The sequence below is a fragment of the Eutrigla gurnardus genome (assembly GCF_963514095.1).
Source record: "Eutrigla gurnardus genome assembly, chromosome: 12".
Taxonomy (NCBI): domain Eukaryota; kingdom Metazoa; phylum Chordata; class Actinopteri; order Perciformes; family Triglidae; genus Eutrigla; species Eutrigla gurnardus.
In genome coordinates, this window is record NC_139926.1 from 15,341,221 (window position 1) to 15,368,861 (window position 27,641).

Below are 27,641 nucleotides of genomic sequence, written 5' to 3' on the forward strand. Positions count from 1 at the left end.
CTTCAAATTTGATATAAGCTTGCAGGACAGCATGTACGCCATCATTCTGTGTGGTATCTGCATCAGTGGTTGGTATTTCCACTGGGGGACAATTTTTTTGACAAGCAAGATAAATTCTATTAATTTTCATTAAAGGCTGAGTCTGTGGTTTCCCTTTAACAAATGCATAACTAAACATGCATTCACTGGTTATGTTATGGTACTGTGTAACCACGATGTAAACACAACAATCATATATTTCCACCTTGTAAAGTTGATAAGGCAAACTTGTTTTTAATCATTTGATTACTTACATATTTTTCTGGTTAGCGTTAAAATAAATCTGGAGTTATATTTCTGTTCACCTGTTATTCAATCTCCTTTTAGCTCTGTTTTTGGTCTCAAATAAATCCTGTGCGAAAAACTTGTCTCTTTAGCCGCTAAATGCTACACTATGTTACCAGCTAACATTGCCTGTCTGCCATTTGATGCTAGCATACAGTGGGTTTGTGTGCATTTTCACAAAAACAGCTGTGTCACTGAAAGCAGTGAGAATGAACCAAAACTGTAAACTTGTGGGTGTTAAAATGTTCAATAGAGCTGAGGGGTAGTCATGTGACCCCTTCAAGTCATGTGATCCACTTTAAAATAAAACATATTGATTAGCTATAGCTGCAACTATATTATCTTTTATCTATTTTATTCTTAATTAATTACAGCCTTACAAGAAGCTAACATTATTTATTCCATCATTTCAATTGGTTTATCATTTCAAGCACTATTGGGCTACTCAAATATTAAACAATATCTGGTGATGTATAGTGACTTCACGGTGATGGTGGAATTTTGATCTATTTCATATTATCAATTTAATATTGTTTGTTTCTAGACAGAGACAGGTCCAATGAAGTTTTAGGGAAATGGTAGTATCACTCACAACTGATTCCAGCTGTCTGGTCCACGGGCTGTTGAGATGCTCTCAAAATACGTGGTTGCTGCTTTGATTCCAGAAATCAGGTATTCAGCGAACATTTCTGGTACTGTTTGCTGGATGACGCTCTCAGCCCTCTTGAGGATGAGGAGGGAGATGTTACGGGATGAGGCAAAACTTACGTTTGGTTGGAAAATGAGCTTAAGTGAGTCCTGTAAAATGTCCAGGATGTTCTGCTGTACAGACAGCGTCAGTGGGCCTGTGGCTGTGGTCTGGAGCTGCATGGCTCTTTGGACGGCTTCCAAAATGGCGGCAAAGAAGTTTTCACTCTGTAGACCACCTGGTTGCTCTGCCACCATTAAGGCTTTGCTCAGGGACATGGTGATGTTGCTAATGGTGGAGAAGTAGGCCTGTTGATCTTCACTGAGAACATTAACCATCGTCCCCAGTAGGTGCTGGAGATTTCTTGCAGGGGTGGAGACATTTATGTTGGGGTTTCCCCATTGGAGCATACTACTGAGGACCGACGGGACATTTGGTTGTGTCATCCACTTCTGTATGAGGTCGAGGTATAGCTTAACTTGGAGCTCAGTCACATTTAGAATGGTTGTGTTGAATAACTGGTCATAACCAGACATTTTATTCTGAGTCTCTAGCTGGAACATCATGGTTTCCAATAGACTCCGGAGAATTTCAACTGTTGCCAGGCCAACTTTCCTCACCCCTGCACCATCTATTGGGTACTGGAGACTGTTCATCAGCATCTCGATCTGCTGACTCAAAAACGAAGAGAAATCCGTGTATGCCAGTTGTAATGTCACTTGCATTTGCGTGAGGGAGAAAAGGGGTTGGAGGAGCTCGGAGAACGAGCTTGTGCTGGTGATATTTTCCAGTCTTTTCAAGTACCATTCCACAATCTCCAGATATACTTTCTGAGCATACATGGGGTTCATCAGCAAGGAGGTGTTTACATTATCAAATGGTTCAGTGTTAGCGACCAGTTGTATCAGACCCTCTACCACTCTGAATTCATTCATGATCTCTGGAGTGTACAGGTTGTTCAGCTGGAGGTTCCTCTTGATATTGGCCAGGGTGTTGTTCATGGTTTGTGCGAGAGCCATGTTAGGATTGGAGCTGAAGTTAGCTTGGACGACATCACTGATAGTGTTATTGACGATTAACGGGACGAGGGAGAGGATGGCTGTCTCATTACGGAGTGCAGGTAGGTGTGTCAGGAAACCGCTGACACCATTTATCAATCCCATAACACACTGGGCCATCACTGTCGGGTCACGCTGTGCTTCGAAACACTGGTGGACATTGATAATCTGCATCATATTTCTCACAAGGTCGTTAATGTTGGCAGCTCCAGCTAGTGATGCAATGTGGTTCAGTTCCTCAAGGGTTAGGTTTGACTGTCGCAGAGAATTCTGGACATCAGACACAGTAACATTTGGTGTAGTCATGACCAATCTGATGAAATGAAGAGTCTGTTTGAATGTTTCCACATTGGCAGCATCGTTGGACGACAGGAGGAGTGAGAAGAACAGGGATGTAATTTCTTCATATTCCCTTCCCTCCAGAACTGAGTTGGTCCCAGCTAATTTGATGGTGACGTTACCATTGGCCGAGAGCATCAAGTCTAATATCTGATCCAAGAACCTGAAGATTTCTGAGACTCCAGCCAAACAGTTTTGACCTGCTGCACATTTATTCACATGGTCCTGCAGAGCTTTGAAATCCTGGAGAAAGCGAGCAGCTTCCTGTTGCACCTCAAGTGGTAGGAATGCCACAAGCTTCTGTGCAACAATGTTCTGGGCAGCATCTGGTCCAGCCTGAGACAGGTTCTGAAGGCTCTCTTGGGTGAGGAGGTCGAGAAAGTCCTTGGAAAGCAGGCTGAGGTCAGTGACTTGCTCTGTGCTAAGCTGCCCATTTGGTAAAGGGAGCTGTTGGATTTTTCGCAGTCTATACAGTGACTTCACAAATTCTTGAAGCTGGCGTAGATACCCAAGAATGATGTTAGTTGGGTCACTATTTGGGGAATCAACCACTGTCTTCAGTAGCTCCATGGCACTGAGTATCGCTTCTACAATGCCTGATGAGGTCTGGTTGGTGAAAGGCCGGATGGCTTCTAGGAAACGAGCCGCATCGTCAGGGTTGAAGTAGTCTGAATAGGTCAGCAGAGTGTGTCCCATAATGTGGGAAAGAGACATGGTGAGGTTACCCTCCAAGGAGAGAAACTGCCTTATCAACTGTTCCAGTTGAGGCATTGTTGGGTCTGTCTCATTGAAGGTAAAAATGTGCTGGTTGAGCCTGCCAACCTTTGAAGCAACATCAAGCACAGCAGAGACATTGAGGGGACCGCCACTGAAGAGCAGAGGCAGCAGCGGTCCAAGACCTGCGGACTGCAACAGGTTACTGACGAGTGGAAGCATGACATCAGGGTTTGTGATGTTTTGACCAGGAAGCATTGAGATCGTGTTGACAAAGCCATCCAGGTTTTGCATCAGGTTTATCAGGTAGTCAGAGAGTGCATCTCCACCTTTGATTTCCTGTTTCAAATATGATCCTACCAGTTGTTTTAAGGTATTCATGTTGGGGTTTCCCAATTGGAGCATACTACTGAGGACCGACGTGACATTTGGTTGTGTCATCCACTTCTGTATGAGGTCGAGGTATAGCTTAACTTGGAGCTCAGTCACATTTAGAATGGTTGTGTTGAATAACTGGTCATAACCAGACATTTTATTCTGAGTCTCTAGCTGAAACTTTACGATTTCGAATAGACTCCGGAGAATTTCAACTGATGTCAGGCCAACTTTCCTCACCCCGGCACCATCTATTGGGTACTGGAGACTGTTTATCAGCATCTCGATCTGCTGGCTCAAAAACGAAGAGAAATCTGTGTATGCCAGTTGTAAGGTAATTTGCATTTGCGTGAGGGAGAAAAAGGGTTGGAGGAGCTCGGAGAACGAGCTTGTGCTGGTGATATTTTCCAGTCTTTTCAAGTACCATTCCACCATCTCCAGATATACTTTCTGAGCATACATGGGGTTCATCAGCAAGGTGGTGTTCAAATTGTCAAATGGTTCAGTGTAAGCGACCAGTTGTATCAGACCCTCTACCACTCTGAATTCATTCATGATCTCTGGAGTGTACAGGTTGTTCAGCTGGAGGTTCCTCTTGATATTGGCCAGGGTGTTGTTCATGGTTTGTGCGAGAGCCATGTTAGGATTGGAGCTGAAGTTAGCTTGGATGACATCACTGATAGTGTTATTGACGATTAGCGGGACGAGGGAGAGGATGGCTGTCTCATTACGGAGTGCAGGTAGGTGTGTCAGGAAACTGCTGACACCATTTATCAATCCCATAACACACTGGGCCATCACTATCGGGTCCTGCTGTGCTTCGAAACACTGGCGGACATTGATAATCTGCATCATATTTCCCACCAGGTCGTTAATGTTGGCAGCTCCAGCTAATGATGCAATGTGGTTCAGTTCCTCAAGGGTTAGGTTTGACTGTCGCAGAGAATTCTGGACATCAGACACAGTAACATTTGGTGTAGTCATGACCAATCTGATGAAATGAAGAGTCTGTTTGAATGTTTCCACGTTGGCAGCATCGTTGGACGACAGGAGGAGTGAGAAGAACAGGGATGAAATTTCTTCATATTCCCTTCCCTCCAGAACTGAGTTGGTCCCAGCTAATTTGATGGTGACGTTAACATTGGCCGAGAGCATCAAGTCTAATATCTGATCCAAGAACCTGAAGATTTCTGAGACTCCAGCCAAACAGTTTTGACCTGCTGCACATTTATTTACATGGTCCTGCAGAGCTTTGAAATCCTGGAGAAAGCGAGCAGCTTCCTGTTGCACCTCAAGTGGTAGGAATGCCACAAGCTTCTGTGCAACAATGTTCTGGGCAGCATCTGGTCCAGCCTGAGACAGGTTCTGAAGGCTCTCTTGGGTGAGGAGGTCGAGAAAGTCCTTGGAAAGCAGGCTGAGGTCAGTGACTTGCTCTGTGCTAAGCTGCCCATTTGGTAAAGGGAGCTGTTGGATTTTTCGCAGTCTATACAGTGACTTCACAAATTCTTGAAGCTGGCGTAGATACCCAAGAATGATGTTAGTTGGGTCACCATTTGGAGAATCAACCACTGTCTTCAGTAGCTCCATGGCACTGAGTATCGCTTCTACAATGCCTGATGAGGTCTGGTTGGTGAAAGGCCGGATGGCTTCTAGGAAACGAGCCGCATCGTCAGGGTTGAAGTAGTCTGAATAGGTCAGCAGAGTGTGTCCCATAATGTGGGAAAGAGACATGGTGAGGTTACCCTCCAAGGAGAGAAACTGCCTTATCAACTGTTCCAGTTGAGGCATTGTTGGGTCTGTCTCATTGAAGGTAAAAATGTGCTGGTTGAGCCTGCCAACCCTTGAAGCAACATCAAGCACAGCAGAGACATTGAGGGGACCGCCATTGAAGAGCAGAGGCAGCAGTGGTCCAAGACCTGTGGACTGCAACAGGTTACTGACGAGTGGAAGCATGACATCAGGGTGTGTGACGTTTTGACCAGGAAGCATTGAGATCGTGTTGACAAAGCCATCCAGGTTTTGCATCAGGTTTATCAGGTAGTCAGAGAGTGCATCTCCACCTTTGATTTCCTGTTTCAAATATGATCCTACCAGTTGTTTAAAGGTATTCATGTTGGGGTTTCCCAATTGGAGCATACTACTGAGGACAGACGTGACATTTGGTTGTGTCATCCACTTCTGTATGAGGTCGAGGTATAGCTTAACTTGGAGCTCAGTCACATTTAGAATGGTTGTGTTGAATAACTGGTCATAACCAGACATTTTATTCTGAGTCTCTAGCTGGAACTTTATGATTTCGAATAGACTCCGGAGAATTTCAACTGTTGTCAGGCCAACTTTCCTCACCCCTGCACCATCTATTGGGTACTGGAGACTGTTTATTAGCATCTCAATCTGCTGGCTCAAAAACGAAGAGAAATCTGTGTATGCCAGTTGTAAGGTCACTTGCATTTGTGTGAGGGAGAAAAAGGGTTGGAGGAGCTCGGAGAACGAGCTTGTGCTGGTGATATTTTCCAGTCTTTTCAAGTACCATTCCACAATCTCCAGATATACTTTCTGAGCATACATGGGGTTCATCAGCAAGGTGGTGTTTACATTATCAAATGGTTCAGTGTAAGCGACCAGTTGTATCAGACCCTCTACCACTCTGAATTCATTCATGATCTCTGGAGTGTACAGGTTGTTCAGCTGGAGGTTCCTCTTGATATTGGCCAGGGTGTTGTTCATGGTTTGTGCGAGAGCCATGTTAGGATTGGAGCTGAAGTTAGCTTGGACGACATCACTGATAGTGTTATTGACGATTAACGGGACGAGGGAGAGGATGGCTGTCTCATTACGGAGTGCAGGTAGGTGTGTCAGGAAACTGCTGACACCATTTATCAATCCCATAACACATTGGGCCATCACTATCGGGTTCTGCTGTGCTTCGAAACACTGGCGGACATTGATAATCTGCATCATATTTCCCACCAGGTCGTTAATGTTGGCAGCTCCAGCTAGTGATGCAATGTGGTTCAGTTCCTCAAGGGTTAGGTTTGACTGTCGTAGAGAATTCTGGACATCAGACACAGTAACATTTGGTGTAGTCATGACCAATCTGATGAAATGAAGAGTCTGTTTGAATGTTTCAACATTGGCAGCATCGTTGGACGACAGGAGGAGTGAGAAGAACAGGGATGTAATTTCTTCATATTCCCTTCCCTCCAGAACTGAGTTGGTCCCAGCTAATTTGATGGTGACGTTAACATTGGCCGAGAGCATCAAGTCTAATATCTGATCCAAGAACCTGAAGATTTCTGAGACTCCAGCCAAACAGTTTTGACCTGCTGCACATTTATTCACATGGTCCTGCAGAGCTTTGAAATCCTGGAGAAAGCGAGCAGCTTCCTGTTGCACCTCAAGTGGTAGGAATGCCACAAGCTTCTGTGCAACAATGTTCTGGGCAGCATCTGGTCCAGCCTGAGACAGGTTCTGAAGGCTCTCTGGGGTGAGGAGGTCGAGAAAGTCCTTGGAAAGCAGGCTGAGGTCAGTGACTTGCTCTGTGCTAAGCTGCCCATTTGGTAAAGGGAGCTGTTGGATTTTTCGCAATCTATACAGTGACTTCACAAATTCTTGAAGCTGGCGTAGATACCCAAGAATGATGTTAGTTGGGTCACCATTTGGGGAATCAACCACTGTCTTCAGTAGCTCCATGGCACTGAGTATGGCTTCTACAATGCCTGATGAGGTCTGGTTCGTGAAAGGCCGGATGGCTTCTATGAAACGAGCCGCATCGTCAGGGTTGAAGTAGTCTGAATAGGTCAGCAGAGTGTGTCCCATAATGTGGGAAAGAGACATGGTGAGGTTACCCTCCAAGGAGAGAAACTGCCTTATCAACTGTTCCAGTTGAGGCATTGTTGGGTCTGTCTCATTGAAGGTAAAAATGTGCTGGTTGAGCCTGCCAACCCTTGAAGCAACATCAAGCACAGCAGAGACATTGAGGGGGCCGCCATTGAAGAGCAGAGGTAGCAGTGGTCCAAGACCTGTGGACTTCAACAGGTTACCGATGAGTGGAAGCATGACATCAGGGTTTGTGATGTTTCGGTCCGGAAGCATGAATATCGTCTTGACAAAGCTATCCAGGTTTTGCATCAGGTTCATCATGTAGACAGAGAGTGCATCTCCACCTTTGATTTCCTGTTTCAAATATGATCCTGCCAGATGTTTAAAGATGTCACCATACACATGCTGCAACAGATCCACGCTTCCTTTGAGACAACTACAGAGAAAAGACAAAAGTGGAAGACAGCATGTCAGAATTTAAGAAATTGCTATGAGTAAGGTAGGTTGAGAAGTAACAATAATAATAATACTTGTGTTGTAACAGTATGCACTACAATTAATTCCACATGTGTGTAAAGCAGCTGCCTGTTTGATCAAATGCTACTAATAATAATAATCATTAACAATAGGTTCATGTTAGTCATTTCCTATTTTAGGAAATATACTTGAATTGAAGTGTAATATTCATAGTATAAGTTCAGTGACCTGGCTTTTTGTCATCACCATGAGGTTGCATGGCAACCAAGAAATAGTCCCATGCTTAGCTTTAAAGCTGCTGGTTGGCAGATGCTAAGCTAAACAAACCAGCTGCTGACTATAGTTTCATGTTTAACAGATGTGGGAGCGGTATCGATCTTGTTATCATTCTCATCATTCTCATCATATCATCCTATATATCCTAGGTATCCTGAACTCTATTCCAGAGCATACAATACATGTGTCCATGCTAAAAAAGACATTGTTCATTAAACAACAACTAACTAACAAGAACAAAGCACTTACTTCACCAGGACGTCTTGGTTTGGTGACATCAGAGCCCGAATCGTTGCTTGAACAAACTGTGGCCATTTGAAACCAGTATTGCATTGAATGGCTGAGTATTCCATGTCAATAGAGCCTAAAGCAGAAGGATAACAAGTTACATGTATACTTGAATTGTTTTTTTATTGGTAAAACTTGTTTTGGCATTTCATGAAAAAATGCTGTATCATTCGGAGATTTACTTGGACCCTGATTATCCTGGATGTATGCATTTGCTACCTAAGAAAATAAAATATGGTACTCACAGTTTGCTGGTTGAGTTGTGACACCCGGCCTGTAGTTCAATATCCAGTAAAGCATGTGGAAATAGTTCTTTACCTCGGGCCAAAGTTGACTCTTCTCAATCATTTCTCCAAGATTTACCATGAACAAGGAAACACTACAATCAGAGCAAAGCACAACATTGTTGAGAGCGTGAAATGATAACCAACAGCAAGAAATGAGACATCTAAAACACCACATTTTTTCTTTATATTAACTGAAATGGGCCATTTGAATAGCTTTGGGTAATTTAAATCAAAAATCATATATTGATGGGTCTGGGCCTCAAATCTTTTAAATCAAAGACATTATGTGCATTTTACATTATGTGAGTTTTACATTATATGACGTTAACCATTACAAAATTGTAATATTACGTAATTGAATCATCTGATCAAATCAAAAGCAGATATGGAGAGCACGGTAGCGCTCTGGAATGAAGCCCTGCGGGCATATTATCTCAAGACCTTTGTTCAAGAGTCACAGTGACATCACGAGTGCTGTTTTCTTGCATCCAGTTCATCCAGTATTCTCCACTCAGCTGTGTGGTCACTCTGTCCAAAAGCACGCCAAACTGCACAGTGTTATTGCACAGCTGGTGCCACTGAGAGAGAATCATGGGAAGTGTCACGTTGTAGTCTCTTTGGCCTGTAAAGGCCTTGTATACGTCTTGTACCTGTAGAAACATAACGAGAAACCACAGATCTAAAGCTTAGGTATGTCTCTATAACATTAAATATGGATGTGTGTTCATGTAAATGAAAAAGATCTGCTGTGACAGACTTTCATATTGATTGATGAAATGAATAAACTAAATTGATAAAATAAAGAACAATCCATTTGTTAAAAAAAAAAAAACCTCTAAAACAATAAAGAAAAGGAGGACTCATTAATTAATAATTTGTTTTCCCATAACAATTTTACCTTCTGACCCAATGGCATCCAGTCCATCAGTAGAGTGTTCTGCAGAGCGGAGCTGTTCTGACAGATCATTGATCTCCACAACTCGATCTCTATGCTCTCTGTGTTTAAGACCCACTCAAATGGACCCAAGACATCCTCACATGTTAAAGACTCAGGTGACAGAATCTAGTAAAAGGGAGGCAAACGCATCAACTGATAAGGGTATGCTACGTTCATTGTTTTCCATTATCGTTATCCACAACTTCAAACATGTCATCTCTTGAATTCAAGGTATTACAAGGTATAAATACTGTCAATGAAACAATCGTGAAATAAATTATGTCAGACAGGTGCTCAGTAAGTCACCTTAGACGTCTTGCACATAGTTTCATAACAAAGCTTTGAGTCTGAACAATGTCCTTGAAATAACAAGTGGTCAAGAACAGTTAACAAGAACTGTAAGTAAAAGTAAAGTAAAATGTTTTCTTTGCAGTTTTAGTCCACATTTATGGTTTATGATAACAATTTACACACCACTTTCATTCCTGAGAAATGTCACTGCAAGAATACTGGCAGCTATAATTTTAGGCCGAGTTCCAGTAGCAGTCAGACAGACTGACTAATTGTTCTTCTAATTCTAAGAGATTAATATCCAAAGGCCTATGGTCAGTTGGAATACTACGAGCATACCTTTGGTATAATTTCCATCACGCTGTCCAGGACACGACCGATCCAAACGTTTGCCTCCGACTGGTTTGTGAGCAACGTTAGATAAGTCATTTGGAGTTGATCAGCATCATTCAGGACTTTGGCCAATATTTCTGCAAACCAGGGAGAGACAACAAATATAAAGCTATTCAGTGAGTCATATTCATTGATACGCAATAAAACATGCATACCTTTTCAACACAATTTCAAAAATAAGTACATCTTACGCAAGTTCTGTTGAACAATACATCTCAGGGGGCTGTATTTTTTTTTTTTTTTTTCCTTTTTGTGTCTGTATCCATTTCACACATGGTGACTCCTCTACTTTCAGTTTGGTTCCAGATCTTTCATCAGTCCCCTGAGTAAGGGTGTGGACTTGTTCCATTCACCACTGAGTCATAAGGTACAAATACTCTAAGTCGAGAAAACACTGTGGCACTATTGTGACAAACAAAGCCATGCTACACTGAACACAATAAGTCCTGAGAATGTGTGAACTTTGAGATTTAGTCTCCCTGCCCTTTTCATTTTGTTATGTGCGACACCAAAAGTGTTTATTGTATGTCTACGGTCAGTTCTCAAAAGATACTTCTGTCAAAATCTATTTTAACTTGACAGGTAGGAATGACAAAGCACTTGTTAAAAGTGTTGAAAATGATATATTTCTCAGCGAGGCTTCCCTTTGAGCAGGATGTGTTGCAGTCTTACCTTCTACAGTATCGACGGCCAGTGTCGCTGAATTCATGGCCTGAAAGGCAGTTCTGAGGATGCTCTGGACAACCAAATCCAGCTCCGGCACAATTTGTATTAAGTCCATCGCCACCTGACCGACCCTCAGAAACCTGCCAAAGCACAAGGCCAGACTCAAGATAAAGAACAAACTGTTCAGATTATAGTGGATGGCAGAATTTGTATACAGGTCTCTGATATTTAGCCTGATGTAAAATTGAATTGGCTAACTTCAGATGTGTAGAAAGCAGGGGGCGAAAAAGACAAACAAGTAAGAGACAACACAAGGTGTTTCTTCCATGTACAGCAGTGTATAAAACTGTATCTTGATAGTACAGCATAACCTGCTGGTGCAAAAGAATACTATATGAAATTGTGTATTTTTGGCTTTTTTTTTTCAGAACAGAAGTAAAACCTTGCCTCCTAATAAAAGGTTTAAGCTCCCTTCCACTCTGGATATATGTTTCACATTCAGAAAGCCCATTCAGTTTCTTCAATCCAAATTGCTGTATTATTTCTGTAGCAGTATTTGCTTTATAGCTGATTGGCTGTATTGTACTGTACTCACAGCTCCTCGTCAATGTTTTGTGGTTGTGTATCTACGCTACGCCGGGTCCTTCTGGTGTTGGGGCCTCCCTGTCCTCCTGGGGATGAACCTCCCATCAGGCTGTGCAGCAGCCCTTTGGCGAATGACACATCATGTGGTGCAACATTCTTACTCCACGCGAGGAGAGCCTGGGAAAGAAAGTAGTTCACATATAGGAGGAGAAGGGATGCCGAGTTAGGTTTGCAAACATTGAATCATTTCAGCAAAAATCCAACGTGTACATAGAGTCGATCTCTTTCTTCTCCTTTCTCTTCCTGACCATCTCTAAGCAGTGAAACATATTCATAATTTTATTGTAATTGTTCTATTCGTGCTTCTTTCATTTTCTCTTACTGTGTTTACTCTCAGTCGTGCAAATTGCATGTGAAAAACCTACTTGGCAATAAACCCGATTCTGATATGCCAGCGTTAGATTGTTGCTTGATGTCCGGCTGGCTGTTCGAGCGAGTACACAGAGTGATGACAGTATTAGCTAACAGCTTCTGATTGGGAATTATCTCATCAAAACACGTCCACCATAGAGGCATGGCTAATTGGTTGACTTTGAGGTTTCTGTTCTCCAGGTGCGACCTGGGAGTCACAGTTGCTTGTTGCTACAGCCAACAGCTTTCTTGCGGCCACAGACTAATTATTAACACCCTCTCAACCTAATTAGAAGTGACAGGGGCACTTGAGAATGTAAATTAAGAGCAAGGACAGAAGAACACAGACAAGAGAGAAAGTAAAGGTAAGAGTGAGGCGGTAAGAGGGAAAACGTCACCCATGATTTCTTATGTCTGCGAGTCTCCCTCTTGATGAGACAATTTACATTCATATCATTCTAACCTACCTGCTTTGCCAGCTTATCAGGGCTGATCCAGCGCAGAAGCATGTCCAATGTGCCTGTACTGCAGGCTGCTGTTAGCCACAATGGGTTACTGCTGTTATCACACAAGTACGAACGCACCATGCCTCTGTCCAATGTCAGGCCAATGGCCTAGAGAAGGGAAGAGAGTTATAGTAAATATAATGACGCTGTGGTCAAACACTGAATAAGGTGGTAATAAAAAAAACACAAATTCAGGAGATTAGGGAGTGCAGTTAGAATCTTACTCTCATATTGGTCCATATTATGAAGCTAGAGCTAGTTGTATCCCTCTGGCTCCAGTCTTTATGCTAACTGCTCTTCTCATCTAACACTTGGCAAGAAATTAAGGGTAATTCCCCAAATGTTCTATCTTGTTAAAGTTGTAAGTTCATAACTCAATTTTCCTGTTAGAAATGTGGTTTCTTCACACAGAGTGAAAGCTCACGCGCTAAAACCAGTATTGAATTGCCGTGTTATGTCTACCGCTCGCTGATCCTGCTTATTGATAGCTGGTCAGTACGTACCTTGTCCAGTGGTATTTGGACATCTTGAAGAACACGTTTCACCATTTCACTGAGTGAATCATTCTGCAACGTGACGACGGCTCCAAGGGATATGGGCACATCTGATGAGAATCAAACACGTAGTCAGATGTCACACCCTACTGACGAATGAGCACAAAACTTGACTGACAACATTTCTCTTCTATTATCAGATCACAGGTGTATTGTGTTTGCATTGTGGATGCACTAAAATAACATGACTTAATGCCTTATTTCACCTTTTCCAGGCCAGTTTTGAATATAGTGGATGAGGTTGATGCCTCCAGCAAGGAACGGATGTACGCTGGAAAGTGAGGCCCCGGCTTCAGGGAAATTAGTCTGGATCACATGCATAGCACTAGAGAGACCACAGGGGAAAACATTTAGTGCCCAAAACACTGAACCTGCAGCAAACACACAGATATTGTTGCTTTCAAACAGGACTAGCGCATACCAACAAGAGTATTTCTGAACTGAATTCACTAGGGGTTCTGTATTATTGTACTTCAGTTCACTATTTCATGAAACAAAAACGAAATTTGAATGAAAGATTTACAAACTGCTTAAGGAGCCATGCTAACGGTGGACTCCATCTCTACCTTTATGACATTTTCTGTATAACACGGCACACTTCAACTACACCTTAATAGAGCTGCCCTTCATTCATTTTGAGGTGATCCATCTTTGAAAGTACATCACCCTTGTATGTTGGTAAGAAGGGCATCTGAGCTGGCCAGTACATGGTCCTCAGAACTGGAAGAGAACAGTCTGGGAATAGCGAGAAGGTTTTCCCACAGCGAGGTCTGATTTTGCAGCTGGTCGAACAGCAACATCGCGGCCCCGGCCGCCGTCATCATCTCATCCGGTTTTGTCAGCATCAGCTCCATCAGCGCCTGACAACCGAAGGTGATTTCAGAGTCAACGATTCAAATGTGACTGCACCCGTTTTGTGTGGTTATCGATAAACATTAAATGACAAATAACAACACGCTGAAACATGTACGCAAGCAAGCACACCTGGTTGAGTGTGTTGAGCGAGACCTCTAACACAGTGTTGTTGGACTTGCAGAACGCGACCATAGCGTAGGGGAGGGGGGTGAGTTGGGTTGTACTTATCATGGGCAGCGTCACGTTGCAGATGGCTCTCTTCAACAGGTTCACTGACTCCAGCATTTTGTTTAAGGACTCCTGGATTGAGATTATTACAGTTATGCATGAAATTAAGCTATTTGTTAGAAAGGTCAATTCATAAAATTTGCACACAAGCAGCAATTGCACTGTTAAATGACGTTGTTTACAGTTATATAGTATGTAACAATGAATTATGAATAAACCAATTATACAGTGTCTACGCATGCTCAAAGATGCAGTCTAAAATGTACTCTATACTTTGATTTTTCTCTCATCGCTGTTGGTTTCATTCATTTTAGAATGATGATTTGAATGGCTTTAAATACTTTCCTTGAGGGATTCAATTGAATTAAAACAATAGTGCTTTCAGAATCTTTATTGACTACTGCTACTATGACGTGTCCCCTGTTCTGCTCAAACATAATGTCTAACCAAGGGGAAAAAAGAGGAATAATAAAATAAAGGGGCATTGAAATGTACTAATGCTGTGTGGTTTATAGAAGAAGAACTAGTAACAGAACTGTGAATTTTAAATAAACTGTCTAGACATTCCCGTAAGCCTTTTATGTCAGAGAGATCATCTGCTGTAAACAATGACAATTAACAGGCTGTTCCTTATTCTCAGCAGTTTGACTTCCTCCATTGTATTTTAACAAAACCCACCTGATCTCCAGGAAGAGTTGTATCCATGATGCTCATGAGAGAGACATTATGAGAGCTTCTTGGGTAAGATGAACCTTCAACACAAGGAAACACTGTTGAAAAACTGTTGAAAAACTGGCTGGGTGTGATACATGATGAATAAACAACTGTTGGAATTTTGATATGATGCGTTATATCCGCGTTCTGTATGAACTCACGACAAAAACAACAGTTTGAGAAAATATATTAACATGCAAATTTATCACATGGGGAATAACACCCCCAGTGTATAAAGGCCTTTACAGTCATGCAGATATCATAGTGACAAAAAACTAAATCCCCCCAAAATTGTGGTTGTTGAAGTAAGTAGTTCAACATTTTGGAAAATACAGTTACTTGCTTTGTAGCATTTGAAGAAAAAAAATGATAACCCCTCTCATATTTTCCATTAAATATGAAGCTAACAGGAGACAGTTAGCTTAGCTTAATATACGACTCGTGATAGAGGGAAACAGTTAGCTTTGTTGTGTTTCCAAGGTAGAACTATTCATTAATGAAGTGGCTAACCGAAGGCTAGCTGTCCCCTGTTTTCAGTCTTTATGCTCAGCTATTTAACTGGAAAAGATGAAATGTAATTTTGGCAAAGTACAAAGAAAGAATAGTCTGTGAGTGAGCATAACACACCAAACATGTTGTTCAAAGCCTCAATCAGTGTTGCAGTATCATTCAGGGAGTCCTTGGAGAGAGGGAGGTTAAAAGAATCTGTCCCCGTAAGCAGTGAATTCGACCTGTCACACAGAGACAAAGGGATCATACGAAGCTTTCAAAAGGGATCAAGCAAATGTATGTGATCTTGAACAATGATTCTTCCACAGATGGTAGCTGTGGCGGAGTAACACTGGTCTGAGCCAATCAGAGGCCAAGTAGGGGCAGGCCTTCGTCTCTGGTTGGCTCTGACCCTGATCGCTTCTTTGCTGAATGTTTGTGGGGAAAAGAAATCTGACAGTGTATCAGCCATAATATACTACGAGTGAAACGGCGACAAAAATGAAGACATCTGTGATTGTTTTTTTTTTTGTACAGAAAAGTCAGAAGAGTCAGAAATTATAGTAACATTTAACACTGCTTATACTATAATCCAAAGACGAGCATTTTACATTTATTTTTAAACAATTTAGGTTATTTTGATTTCTTGTTTGTGATTTAAATAAAGAAAAAACATTTATCTACATTTCTTTCTTTTTTCATCTTTATTCCTGTTTATAGTCATTGACCGAATGTGTTCAGAAACTACCAGTGTATATGGGAACTATAAATAAAAGGTATAATAGGTGTATTATTGCGTTGCAGCGAAACATTTTGGGTGCACTTGAATTGTGTGCTGGTGAACATAAATGAAAAAGTTAGGCGCACCACTGTGACCAATGTAAAAGGTTAGTCTGGAGCCCTGCAGGGGAATGTTTGTTGTTGTTGTTGGTAACACTTCCGTGATCATGCTGACTCATCATCTCATGTGGTGCTGCTATGCTGAGGTGTGTCCCTCCTTTGTGACCAAATGGTCCTCTGTACACCATTTTATCACATAACACCATTAGAGCCACTAGAGACATCACCCACAGTGTTTAAGACGTGGATGTCTTATGAAGCAGTACAGGTGCAGTGATGAATGAAATTGCAACAACTTAAACAAAAAATATCCGGTAATTCCTGCAATACAGGTCAGGTAATATATCGCATACAGTATGTACTGCTGAATGTGCATACCTTGCATCCTTTGAGGATCTCCTAGCTGGCTCCGAGGAAGCTTTGTTCAGCAGACCTGATTTGTTGTGACAGTTGCTGTCTGTGTTGCACATTAGGGTCTGCAGGAAAGGGAAGAAACCTGTGCTGGGGAGGTTTCGGGGTCCCACAAAACCTGGAGGAGACATGACAATGTTGTTGTCGCAGTGAGGATGCTTGAAAACAGCACTTCCATGAAGGATTGTTTCAAGATCCCAGGAGGCCATGTCCTTAATCATGTAGATTTGACAAACAACATTATAGTGGTAGATTTCCGTCTGAGCAGACGCTGAAGATTGTTTTGGTTTTTTTGCCTGTTTTGGGTGTGGTCCAATAACAAGGTCATATTCCTCAAGTTATTAGGTTACATATAAATCCCTGAATCCACAGACTATTATCCATAAAAAAGAATGAACAAACAAAAGTGGGAAGGTTAACTGATTACAGTTTGTGGTCCTGATTACATTGTTAATATTACTGTTGCTGTAAATGATACAAAAATAGACACTTTATCCCGCATACTGACAGGTGCATAAATCTATCTATGAGGAGATTGCAGTTTATTTGCTAAAGAACCAGACTTGCTGGAAAGTGAAAGGCTTGTGGTATGTTTTTCCAAACCAACTGGTTGCAGTTTCCGCCCCTCCCTCTTCAACCAACCACTCAACTCTCCTCTGTGCTTGTAGATGGCGACATAAAGGCAGAAATACCTATGTGACGCTCCCTCCTGAGGCAACTTTACTCGCATTTATTGAAAAATGTCCTCTAAATCAACAAGATTTGAAAAGGAAATGAGAACAATGTCAACAGCGCGGGGTTAGGCTGTTTACTCTGATTGTGAAATTGGAATGTTCCGAATGTTTAGCTGCTATCATTCAAGATGTCAAATTAAATCACTGCTGGCTATTTCAGGTCAAATTGTGTTTATGCAAACTTTCGTAAATTAGACCTTTCCCTTTGATTTGCCGGTGAAAGATTTTGCTTTACTCTTTATGAAAAGAAAGTTTGGAGTATAAGATAGCATCGCTCCTTTAATGTCCTGTTTCAAATGTTTTCATCTTGTTTACAATTGACTAATAGAAAGACTTACTGTGATGAAGGGCAATTACACGTCACTAACATGGACCGGTATGTTTTTCTGTGCTGTTTTACACTTACACATATCTTTTACGACTGGAGGGAACTGTCTGCGGGTCACACCAATGATGATGAAGATGATCAGAGGCCAGATGATCAGAGTAAGGGACCATAGCTATAACACAAGAAGTCAAAACAGCAATAATCAGTTTAATATTTATGTATAGATGCTGATTTATTCCCACAGTCTTTCTTAAGGATGTGCTCTATAGTGTGTTAATAGGAATAAAATTGCAATTGAAAGTCAACTCACTGGCTGTCTGACGACTCCGAGCCCATTCTTCCAGAGAAGAAGCTTCAGCTGCCGTAAGAAGGCCATCAGTAGGGGATGCTAAAATGAAGACACAATACATGAACTGTCCATCTATCCATTAGGCCTGTTTATACACAGCGGGTATACACAAGTGTTGAGATTTAGAGTGCTCATATTAATTAACATTAACAGCTGAATGGACATTGCGGTTTAATTAATTTGTCAACTGTGTGTGTGTATAAATACAGGCCCATAAAGTAAAGACAACTTTTTTTGTCTTTTATAGCGCCTGAAAACAAAATATTCTCAAATAAATAAAATTCTGATAAAAAGATCTCCTAAATCGAATACTAAAGATATGAGATAAAGGACTTTTTTAAATCTAACTATTACTAACATTAATTAGTTCAGCAAACGTGGCAGCATAAGAAAGTTAATTATGAATCCACAAGTAGAAGTTTAGTCTAAGAATGACAAAAAAAAGACATATGAAATAATAATAAAGTAGGCCTAACAGCCCAATGTACCAATAAAGCACAGAACGTACCTGGTTGCGTCCGCCTTCAGAATTGGTTAAATTCGTTGTTATCTGACTGGAGCTCGCAGGCTTACGAAGGACATGGCTAGGTGCCCCCTAGCAGAATGCCTTTTCCCATTAACGTTAGTCGGTTGTGAGAGTTAAAACAGAGTCACTTCGAACAAAACGAAAAAAGAACGAGGTCACAGTAATTGCAAACGTTACATGTAACAACTACCTTCTCGTGTCTGTTCCTTGTGCTAATGTGGGTCGCTGCACCTGTATGCGGCTGTGACAAGGTAAATCTGTGACGAAGGGCGTGTTCTCCTACTTGCTTGCCCACAACAAAAGAGAGGCGCCTCGCGCTTCTGGGAACAGCCGTGCACGCACCGGTGAGATGTGGGTAACTCCATCAAACGAGGGGAACGGGCTTCGACGCAACACCCGCGAGCAATAACGGCCCCTTTAAGTCGCTTACATTAGGTTTACATAATGTTATATCAGATTATGTTTACGCTAGTCATTCTAATTCACGTGTATAGCACGTAATGGTGTGTCTAAAACATGTCTGAAGGTCCATGAGAACTGTTTTGATTATGTCTATTTACAGCTGGTGTTCTGTAGACAGTTAACACACCACAATCACATTTCAGATGGTTGCTTGAATCAATTTCAGACATCTATAGCGCCAAACATTTCTGTAAAATGGTCTTGCATTTAACATTAAAGAATTTGTTAATGATTACCCTAAATAATTAGTAAGATCTTTTATAAGTGTAACCAAAATATGTCTTTGTAATGACCAACCATTAATGATCACTGTATGTGTTGGGCTACTTGTTTGACCTGAAGTAAAGGCTGTTTTTTTTATTTTTATTTTATTTTATTGTAGTGTAGTGTAGCTTCTGGGTAACGTGGATAAAGTGAATAATGAACAGAAAGATTGATCTGTGATTAAGATTACAAGTCACGTTTGAAGGTTACAAAACATTGTACATTTTAACTCTACGAGGGCCATCATTGATTTGAAGGGTGAGGGGCAACGCCAAGCTTCACATTACTCCCTCAATTACCCAGGTTTGAAAGGTGTTGTTGGGAAATGTCTCCACAGGGAAAACCACCCTGATACTGCACAGGCTCCACAGAGAAAAGTCAAAACGAGGTAATGAATAATTCAGGCGCTGCACATCTTATGTCTATGTTGAGAGGACGAAGTCAAAACTAATCTTAAAGCTATGGTCTACAATTTGGAATAAAAAAAATCCATTCAGTCTATCAGCCATATTCTGCATAGAAATTGACCAATGGGAGCCATTGCTCCGGAAGGCTCCCATTGGCTCGTACCCTCCATCAGTCCCCTAGGTAACAAGTAAAAGTAGATATGAATAAAAAAAAATACAATATCAAATTAAATACCATCTTATTTGCTCCATTTGCACAAAAGAAGTCAGGAAAGTCAGGAAAAAAAATCAGCTCTTTATGTTACTAAAGCGTTATGTGGCTGAAGTGGTCAGTAAACTGTTGATACGGACAATGCTGCATTTTTTTCCAGAGCCTGGACAAAAGTATCCGAGACATAAGATACTGTTGTATTGTTTGGCTTCAATGAGAATACCATTAACATGTTGTACTGGTTTTACATCTTGATAAGAACATGTGGAAAAACCCATGGTCTCATCACGATGCCATGCCTCTGCCTCAGAACGAACAATTCATTGGACAGCAGAAGCTGATAGACTGGAATAGATTTCCAAAATGGCTCTGAAAAACGTAAAGAATGTCAATGACGTATACGTACTCAGAAGAGAGCCACAAAAATACCTTTGCTTTCATTGTCACAAATCTGTTTTCTGCCACGTTTAAAATCTGCTAAAAACAACATAGCAAGTCATGAGATTCCAGACAGATTTTAATCAAATATGGGCATCTTCAAGGATTGAAAAAACAGGGTGTGTTTTAACAGAAGAGCTTCATGGCTGGCTAATGTTGATGAGACACAGTGGCTCCTTCGTGGTATTTCATGTCTTGTTAACTGTAGTATTATTAGCAATAACACTATTAGGGTTAATGACAAAAAAAGACATGGCTAAAATAATAAAGCACCATTATAATCCATCATGAAATTGTCATTCACGACAACTGACAATTGTCAAATGTTAATACAGGCACTGCATTCAAATATAAAATAAGGGAGGAAAGGTTTTTCACACAACAACAAAAATATGGTGGAAGTAGAAGATAAAAAAAATTTAAAAAAAAGAATTATGAGCTGTGAATCATTAGCTTCTTTTTGGTCTTCTGTTTTAAAAGGTACCCTGTGGAGTTTTTGACCACTAGTGGTGTTGTGCAGCAGTGTTTTTGTGAACCTCCCCTTTTTGTTTGGATCTCATGCAACACACGAATGAACACATCGCAGGGCCGAAAGTAGCCGAGTTAAAAAAAAAGGTATGCAACACGTTGTCTAGACCTAAGAATAACATGCAATGTCTTGGTTGGAAACACAGGAACTTTAACAATGTGTACAAGAAATCTCCAAGGTGTGACTTTAATCCTAAAAGTATTCTAATCGTAGTATGTTCATGATCTCTAAATGTTCCTTCATACTTACGTGGTATTTTTATAAATATTGTTGAATTAGAATTGCTAAAAGGCGCTAAACACACATCCAGATTCAGAGCACACCTATGATTGAGGGATTTCCTCCACACTGCTCTCTACATGGCGACGGCTGAGCAGGTGGCTAGCAGCTAACAGTGCTAACAGCGCAAACAACAGCAACAGTGCTTAGAGAGCTAACAGTGTTAACAGGGGCTAATTGTAATGTTGGCGTTATGCCACGGGTCAGGACGGTGTCAAGCTGCTTGCTGCTATTTTAATGGTCTGAATTTCAAATTTAACACCTTTAAAGTTCAGACAATTTGTCTCACATTGATGGGATGTTTTCATCTCACAGAAAATGTTGAACTAAGAATACTGCCGTACAACACTTTGCTGCAGTCATTATAACAACAGTGGTGCTGGTAATAAATATTAAAGAAATAATGTAAATGAAATATGAGGCTGTCATGAAGGATCCACATTAAACATACAACCCAAAATTATTTGCAGATTTCTTGTTGAACTTTACAGTAATACATGTTTGGCAGCCCAGGTTCAGTCAGTGGTCAATACAGACCTGATTGCACAAATCTGAAATCATAAAAAGTAAAAAAAATACACCATTAAACACTCAAAGTATCTTGTATAATCAATAAAAATACATGTAACTTTTAACACTGCTTTTGGCACTTGTGTGTGTGTGAAGAATGAGAGTCACAGCACATCAGTAAACTATTTTCCAGTGTGTGGGCTGTTCACATTCTTTCTCATTGTCCCCACAGAAACGACTGTATGTAGCTTTGGGGTCAAAACCCAAGATCTCCCTCTCTTCATGGATCCGGAAAGAGAAGGTGGACACTGATGTTCCTATGAAGAATCTGTAAAAAGAAAAAAAAGTAAATAAAATAATAAATAAAAACAAAAGTGATGCCAGAGATTGGAATATGAAATGACCATGTGACACAGGATGACTCATGCAGCTCTCACTGCATGTCACAGAACAGCATTTTTTCCACGGCTTGGTGCAACAATGACAAGGCAAAAAAAAATCTTACATAAGAAACTTTTTCCAAATTAGACATGGGGTAAAATACAGGAACTGATGTAGGCGCTCAATAATTAATTGAGCACTTTATATATTCATTATTTTTGTTAATTAATCTACACATAATACTCCAAAACAATAAAGCAACAAGAGCCTACAGCCCCATTAGTAGCTCTATGAGGCTAAACAACGGTCTTTTGAGCTAAATGATAACATTGCCACTATTTTAGTTTAGTATAAAGTACAGCTGAGGCTGATGACAGTGTCATTAGTTTTGCAGGTATTTGGTCATAAACCAGGTACTGGGAAATAAATTGTGTCTGGCGTTTGTGCTACATGAGTCTTTGGAATAAATTGGATGAACTCACACATAATCACATAATCACCTTGGTTTAAGTGAATGAAAAGAAGAACTTATCTTTATAATTATATTATATTATAATTATAATTATCATCATAAACATGGATAACATACATGCCATCTTATTTTCTAATACCAGTGAGCTATTATTTTAATCATGTCATGAATGCATGTAACAAACTAATTCACCTTGCATGGGCACATATCCACTGGTCAATGATGGCCACCCCTCCATCTTTAAAGAGCTCCAGGTCCTCTTTGGACGGCTCAAACCGCACCATGTCTGGCAACAACTTCTTTAGCTCCCTTAATTCTAAAAAAAAAAAAAAATACATTACACGGTTTATAAAAGCATTTCCTGTTACTATGTTTTTACTGTATATGTTACCAGCTAATTCTACTAGGTGTTCTTATTACACGAGTATTATCATTATAATACACAGAATTCTTATGTTATTGTGTCACCCAATAAAAAAGGCATACATAATGTCACAAAATACAGGATATATAAAAATGTTTTACCAATCTTCATAATACTATTTCATAAGCACCGATGTTATTATTATAAAAGAAAAAGTCTACATGTCTTTGGGTCATCTATATGAATAATAAAGTGTAAACTGTGGAGTGGACAAATATGAATGTGTATGTCATTACCTTCCTCATCTGCATCAGTTGCAACAAACACATTGTTGAGTTTATGCTTCTTCATCAAGCTGCGCATTTTTTTCACTGCCCCCTTCAGGGTGGGTACATCCTCTCTGTGACCCCAGATAAAGTCCTTCCTGCGGAGATGCACTCCCAGATATGGACCACCTTTAGCTGAACCCAGCTTGACCTGAGGAGGAAATGAAGAAACAACACCACAGTTTATTTATTGCTTTAAAATTGGATCACCACGAGGCTGATATTAATGTGTTGTTTTCACGCAGTGAAACTCTACTGCAGGTAAGAAATTGTGTTTTTACAGACAACAGCTTTCACATTAACCAAAATAAAAAAAAGGATTACATTTTATCTGTTCAAAAGCACAATGAAATCTTAACCGATGTGATGTGATGACATGATAAGCTCAAAACTTCCAACAATGCTAAACATGTGCAAGAGCCAGGACTCAAATGATGCAAATGCACTCACATCAAAGGCTTTTATTGTACTGTACGTTCCCACAGCCTTCCACCTGTAAAATCACATACTTGTGCAACGATCAGATTCACTGACTCACTTTCATGCGGGTCCAATCTTCACTGTAGATGGTATGGTCACTGTCATCTGTAGAATTTAGGTACTTTGCTCTGAAGTCATCTCCTATAAGTCTCAGGTGCTTGGCGAAAACCATACTGCGGCGGGTCTACATCACACAATGGGAGACACTCACACATCATGTAAAAAAAAAGTGTAAAAAAAATGTAAAATGCGGAATTTCGTGGAATTTGTTTGAAAAAGTGGGTGCTATTATTGTGATTCCTCCATAAATGATTGCACATACAAGTACATATTTACGGTATGCACATGTGTAAGGTCTCTGAATGACAAGGAATTAGAATTAGAACTACTAGAATATTTCTCAGTTAATTTCTTAATTTTGATTCATCAACCACATGATTAGACACAATTTGATGGGAAAAAATGCTATAAAATTGTAAAACACAGAATTTAGAAAAAATTAAAATGGGAAAACACAGAATTTAGAAAAATTAAAACCGAAAACATGGAATTTGGGAAAAAAATAAAACAAAATCTGGAAAAAAATTAAGCGGATTTCATAGGGACTAAAATAAAGGTATGGTATTAGCCCAATAGTAATGACTTACATCCCAGTAATCCTTCCCAGCATAGTGATCATGGAGGAGTGTCTCTGCTCGGTCAAGCATGACTGATCTAGAAAATAACACAGTCCAAATGAGTATATCCATGTTAGTGTCGATATCAAGTTCAAACTGAGAGCAATACCACACTTAAATTACAATGAAGTCAGATTATCTTTTAGGTTTGACTGATATTATAAATTCTGTGTCTACATAGTGTCATTATGGTAGTTTGTTAACCAACCTAGCATCTAGTCATCTCACGTGTACAGTGGGATTATAATGGTCAACAGACCCAGATCAAATTTAACTTTGGAAGCTTTCTGAAATAGAGCCAGAAACCAGTGATTTATGAACGTAGAATGAGCTCCTCGTTCTCATGCTATAACTCATGACAAAAAATAAGAGATGAGGTTTAATAATAAACATCAAGCTCAATAGTGAACACAACCACAACATTTAAAATTGTGTTGATTTATCTGCCGGCAGACACGATTTACCAGATTTGGTGCTTGACACGTTGTGTATGTATGTATGTATGTGTATGGTCTGTGCATGTTGACATCGGCGTGTTGCTCTGCGGACTCACGTCGCTGTGATGTTTTTCTGAAGAACCGGGGCCATGATGGAGGCATGGCCTTGAGCTGATATACACGTTGCGTTTCGAGCTCTCGTCTCCTCGTATCCCCAAAACCAGCCCCTTGGAAACAGAACCAGATAAATGAGACTGTCAGTGATGGATGGGGATGAGAGAGATATGCGAGCGAGCAGGTGGAGATGGATGTCATTAACACGGAAATGCTGCGAATGTGATCCATCACTGTCTGTGGAGGCTCTCCTGAGTTACTGTAATCACGTTTCACTTTCTTTGGCAGCTAATCTCAATCATTCTCTTTTGTGTAAGGAGCAATAAACAACAAAATAATCGTCTTACGAAAGAGAGGCAAGACAGAAAAAGGATTCAGGAAACATCAGTGTCATGACAACCAGGATGGTTCAGAACAGATTGTAGCCGCGGTAAATACTACACATTAAAACAGGATAAAAACACAGCCTCAGGTGTCAAACGATTCTTCACGCAGCCACCACATGAACCCTTACGTTTCACTGTGCTATAGGAATGTTACATACTACATTACATTGCTACATTAAATGAGTTGTGAGGGTTAAAAATGGTAAGAAACTGGGTTTATCTTTGCATACTTTGTGATATAAATTTGGGGGTTTTGTGCATGGTGCTGCTTTACCTGAAGTATCCCTGTTTATCTTTGGAGTACATCAGCTTTTCAATGCATGGCCGCTCATCCACTTTTTCCTCCCATTTGCCATCAGTCCATCCCTCAGCGTAGTTTTGCAGTACCAGAACCTGGTCTATGAATGGGCCTCCATTTTCTAGATCCAGAGGAGACACAAAGCTGAGCACTGTTTTCACAGCTCATAAAAAAACGTGACTGCACATTGTGAAAAAGCGCAATAAATACTTATTCTAAACGTAAACATTGTATATAAACCTTTAAAAAAAAAAATACTCAGTTAGAAACCATAAATAGATATAATGAATCTCTAGTCTGGGTCAGCAAAATGAAAAAAGCTCACCGGCGATGAATTCTTCATACTCAATGACGGGCACATTGGCCTGCAGGCTGGTGAGGCTGAAGAACTCTCCCCATGGGATGCGCATCTGGTGGACGTTGGAGCTCTGCCAGTGGTAGAGGCGACCCCACGGGGGCAGCACCAACACCCAGTCATCTCCCCCCTTCCTCAAAGTCTTCACCAGGGAGGCCATGCGGATGTAGACATCTCTGCGCAGATTGAAACCCTCCGGGGGGTTCACGTCATACAAAAGGTACCTGAGATGACAAGAACATGAGATCTCGGAGGTTGAAAAAGGTTTTGGATCAGTGAACAAAAAGAATGAAGGCTAAGTGTCGACATCAAACCGGCCACGTTGATGTCAAGTATTGTCTGTATGACAAAATTAAGGGCTATATATAGTCATAGCTGATACCTTTCAATACCTTTCATTTATATATACCTGTGTGTGTGTGTGTGTGTGTGTGTGTGTGTGTGTGTGTGTGTGTGTGTGTGCGTGCGTGCGTGTTTTTGAAATGTAGTAATCTAGCCTATCTAGGCAGTCTAGCCAACATTTAAGAGAAGCACAACACTGAATAAACAACATAATACAATTACAACATACTCTATCCATATGACAGAAAGTCATATGGTCATATGGAAAATGAGAGCAGAAATAGCAGTTTTAATCAAATAAAATGATTACTAATAATAATAATAACAATAATAATAATAACCACAGCAGTGGATATTATCGAATGATAATAAAAACAGTAATAGTAGAAGTAATGATGATAGAAATATGATTAATAATAGATGGCAGCTGTCCAAACACAAACAAAATGACAAATGACAATGAAAAGTGCCATGACATGATATACAGAGATGTCAAAGAGGAGAGTCATGCATCAGTATTACACCGATATTATGTTGTTAATGGTTAAAGTCACATGCTGTGGACAATTGATTTTGTATCATATTTAATAAAAGCACCATAGCCACTAGTTGTAATGAAGAGTTGACGGGCCCGTATTCTCTATGCTGCAAACAAATACCCATGCACAGGTAAAACTAACGTTACCAGTAGTATCACCATACATGTACGTCAGCAGACCTCAAAACACGATTCAATGGTGGCATCAGATGAGCCCCGATACGTCCCGACACTCAGTTAGCAACGTGCATTCCGCCGTTACTACTATACTGTAAATGACGGGAAATAAGAGATTCTGGTTCTTCTTAACAAAGCACGTGTACGCCGAAATCTACTACAATACAATAGCTTTCCCCACGTTGCATTGAGGGAAAGGTCTAGAGAGAGTGAGTGGTCCTAATACGAAGAAGTCCTTAAAGTGACAACTTTTTGTATGAAGTATGGTAAACCTTCACCTCTCATCGAGACTGCATGATTTATCTACACAAGTGGTCGAGTCTGGACATCGGGATTAAGAAATAAACAAATACAGCCTTAAAAAACACAGGAGGTCTCACCCAAAGCTGCACAAATACACACGACCATTGCAGTGTTAGCATAGAGTAACATAGCTAGCTAACGGTAACTTAACACGTCAAGAAACTCACCGTAGATCCCGAGCGGCGGAGACGGGTACGCTAGCCGCGCGGCTTGCACTGAACGCATTGTCCGCGTTTACGGTTTCAACGGCGGCAAAAGCGACGAAAACAGAGAAACAAAACGCGGCCAGGGAGTAGAGTGAAGCGATGAATACCACTGGTACACGCACCGCTCTGTGCGCCATATTTCCTTAGAGCCACGCACTTCCGGAAGTGCAAAAGGCGTCTGTACAGTTGCCGAGCAACCAGGAATGAGACGAATACTAAA

The 27,641-nt window shown here is 40.7% G+C and overlaps 2 protein-coding genes across 2 annotated transcripts in view; both read right to left on the minus strand.

The window, feature by feature from the left end:
* The window catches only part of abca12 (ATP-binding cassette, sub-family A (ABC1), member 12), a 60,967-nt gene extending 42,285 nt beyond the window's left edge, over positions 1–18,682 (minus strand). The window contains exons 1-19 of the mRNA XM_084023788.1: positions 18,448–18,682; positions 17,901–17,978; positions 17,669–17,762; positions 16,496–16,646; positions 15,416–15,519; positions 14,753–14,826; positions 13,976–14,146; positions 13,658–13,851; positions 13,198–13,316; positions 12,941–13,041; positions 12,399–12,545; positions 11,531–11,697; positions 10,942–11,075; positions 10,216–10,346; positions 9,547–9,711; positions 9,090–9,298; positions 8,607–8,740; positions 8,323–8,437; positions 917–7,756 (exon numbers count right to left, since the gene is read on the minus strand). Of these exons, the coding sequence (XP_083879914.1) occupies positions 917–7,756; positions 8,323–8,437; positions 8,607–8,740; positions 9,090–9,298; positions 9,547–9,711; positions 10,216–10,346; positions 10,942–11,075; positions 11,531–11,697; positions 12,399–12,545; positions 12,941–13,041; positions 13,198–13,316; positions 13,658–13,851; positions 13,976–14,146; positions 14,753–14,826; positions 15,416–15,519; positions 16,496–16,646; positions 17,669–17,762; positions 17,901–17,966 (9,116 nt within the window). The 5' untranslated portion in view covers positions 17,967–17,978; positions 18,448–18,682. The remainder of the gene's footprint in view (positions 1–916; positions 7,757–8,322; positions 8,438–8,606; positions 8,741–9,089; positions 9,299–9,546; positions 9,712–10,215; positions 10,347–10,941; positions 11,076–11,530; positions 11,698–12,398; positions 12,546–12,940; positions 13,042–13,197; positions 13,317–13,657; positions 13,852–13,975; positions 14,147–14,752; positions 14,827–15,415; positions 15,520–16,495; positions 16,647–17,668; positions 17,763–17,900; positions 17,979–18,447) is intronic.
* Positions 18,683–21,423: 2,741 nt separating this feature from the next.
* pofut2 (protein O-fucosyltransferase 2) lies at positions 21,424–27,558 on the minus strand (the record flags this gene model as incomplete). Its single annotated transcript, XM_084023484.1, has 9 exons — positions 21,424–21,893; positions 22,611–22,734; positions 23,079–23,259; positions 23,647–23,772; positions 24,236–24,302; positions 24,819–24,929; positions 25,477–25,621; positions 25,826–26,079; positions 27,383–27,558. The coding sequence occupies 9 exons, from the start codon at positions 27,556–27,558 to the stop codon at positions 21,740–21,742; spliced, it is 1,338 nt and encodes a 445-aa protein (XP_083879610.1). The 3' UTR covers positions 21,424–21,739.
* Positions 27,559–27,641: the final 83 nt, after the last annotated feature.